Source organism: Microtus ochrogaster, unplaced genomic scaffold (genome assembly GCF_000317375.1).
Source record: "Microtus ochrogaster isolate Prairie Vole_2 unplaced genomic scaffold, MicOch1.0 UNK22, whole genome shotgun sequence".
Taxonomy (NCBI): domain Eukaryota; kingdom Metazoa; phylum Chordata; class Mammalia; order Rodentia; family Cricetidae; genus Microtus; species Microtus ochrogaster.
In genome coordinates, this window is record NW_004949120.1 from 189,934 (window position 1) to 191,367 (window position 1,434).

Below are 1,434 nucleotides of genomic sequence, written 5' to 3' on the forward strand. Positions count from 1 at the left end.
CTGTGAGTTCGAGACCAGCCTGGTCTACAGAGCTAGTTCCAGGACAGGCTCCAAAGCCACAGAGAAACCCTGTCTCAAAAAAACAAAAACAAAAAAAAAAAAAAGAAAAGTGACTCAAAAGTATAATACATGAATACCATAAAAATTCTTTATAAAGCTTTCTTTAGAAAGAGTTATAGGGATTAAATAATTTAACCAAACCAAAGCAGAATTTACCTGAGTATCATAAAAATAGCCAGCTGGAAAGAGAGGTCGAATTGAACGATCTGTCAAAACAAAGAAAAAGATTTTAAATGGCCCTGGCAGAACTGTTCTCGAATTAAAACTACTGAACTAAGAGACAGCTGTTGATTATGTCATAGACACAAACAAAAAGACCACATGTTAAGAAAAACACTGATAAGTATCAACACTTTCGTTAATACAGACCATTACCTAACAACAAAGCAAAAGAAGAGGCTGAAGACCAACAGCAGACACAAAGAAAACATCCATTTGGTTTACTGTCTGAGGACCACACATAAATATGTACAAGCTAGCAATTGTTGGGTAGAAAGCTGTAGACCACAAATGATCCCACAGTATCTGTAGATGTCGAAGAGCTGGGCTATTGGTAGGCTGGGGATATTACTTAGTAGCACAGTGCTTACTTAGCATGTAAATAACCTAGAACTTCACCACCACCCACACCCTCCCACCCACACACTCATGCTTCTTCCTTCTCAAAAAAGATCTGGAAGATGACAGACATACTTCAATAGCTGATAAACACAATGCTTTTAGGAGTTACTAAGTTGAACATAAAAATGAAAAACCACAGGGATAAATTTAACAGAGAACTGACATGGGCATGGGATTCACATGCTCAACAGACTCATTCAGTATTTACTGAATGCCTCTACACGAGGTATAAGGCTTTGATAAGGTATAAGGAACAAGTTTTTCCTCTCAGGAGGCACACATCTGAGAGTAAATAGCCAGCGGCAGCCATACAGTGAAGGAAGCTTAGGAGACCCTGCAGAGCAGAGATGGGAAGAAGCGATGTGAAATGGCACACTGGAGATCTTACCTATTACTCGACTTGTAAGAATCTCTTTGTCAGAAGAGCCAATCTCCCGTCTAAGGTAGTTTGTGGGGATTCTACCTGCTGCAGCAGCCTTCTGTCTGTAGTCAACCTGAAGCAGCAATGAAGAATTAAGGTTCACATTCCAAGAACCCCTACAGAAGCACCAACTTTCCTAAAGTTGCTCACAACATATTCTAGACAACAAGTAGATAATATTTAATTTGCTTTTAGCATTCTTTTAAACCACGCAGGAAGAAGAATGTATAGAATGTTTCTTTTTTTTTTTAATTTATTTATTTATTGAGGATTTCTGCCTCCTCCCCGCCACCGCCTCCCATTTCCCTCCCCCTCCCCCGATCAAGTCCCTC

General features: G+C 39.7%; 1 protein-coding gene across 2 annotated transcripts in view; it reads right to left on the reverse strand.

Annotated features, from left to right (window-relative positions):
- Positions 1 to 1,434, reverse strand: part of Pnpt1 (polyribonucleotide nucleotidyltransferase 1) — a 40,330-nt gene that overhangs the window by 34,101 nt on the left and 4,795 nt on the right. For both annotated transcript variants that reach the window (XM_005367721.3, XM_005367722.3), the window contains exons 4-5: positions 1,070 to 1,175; positions 217 to 266 (exon numbers count right to left, since the gene is read on the reverse strand). In XM_005367721.3, coding sequence (XP_005367778.1) covers positions 217 to 266; positions 1,070 to 1,175 — 156 coding nt within the window. The remainder of the gene's footprint in view (positions 1 to 216; positions 267 to 1,069; positions 1,176 to 1,434) is intronic.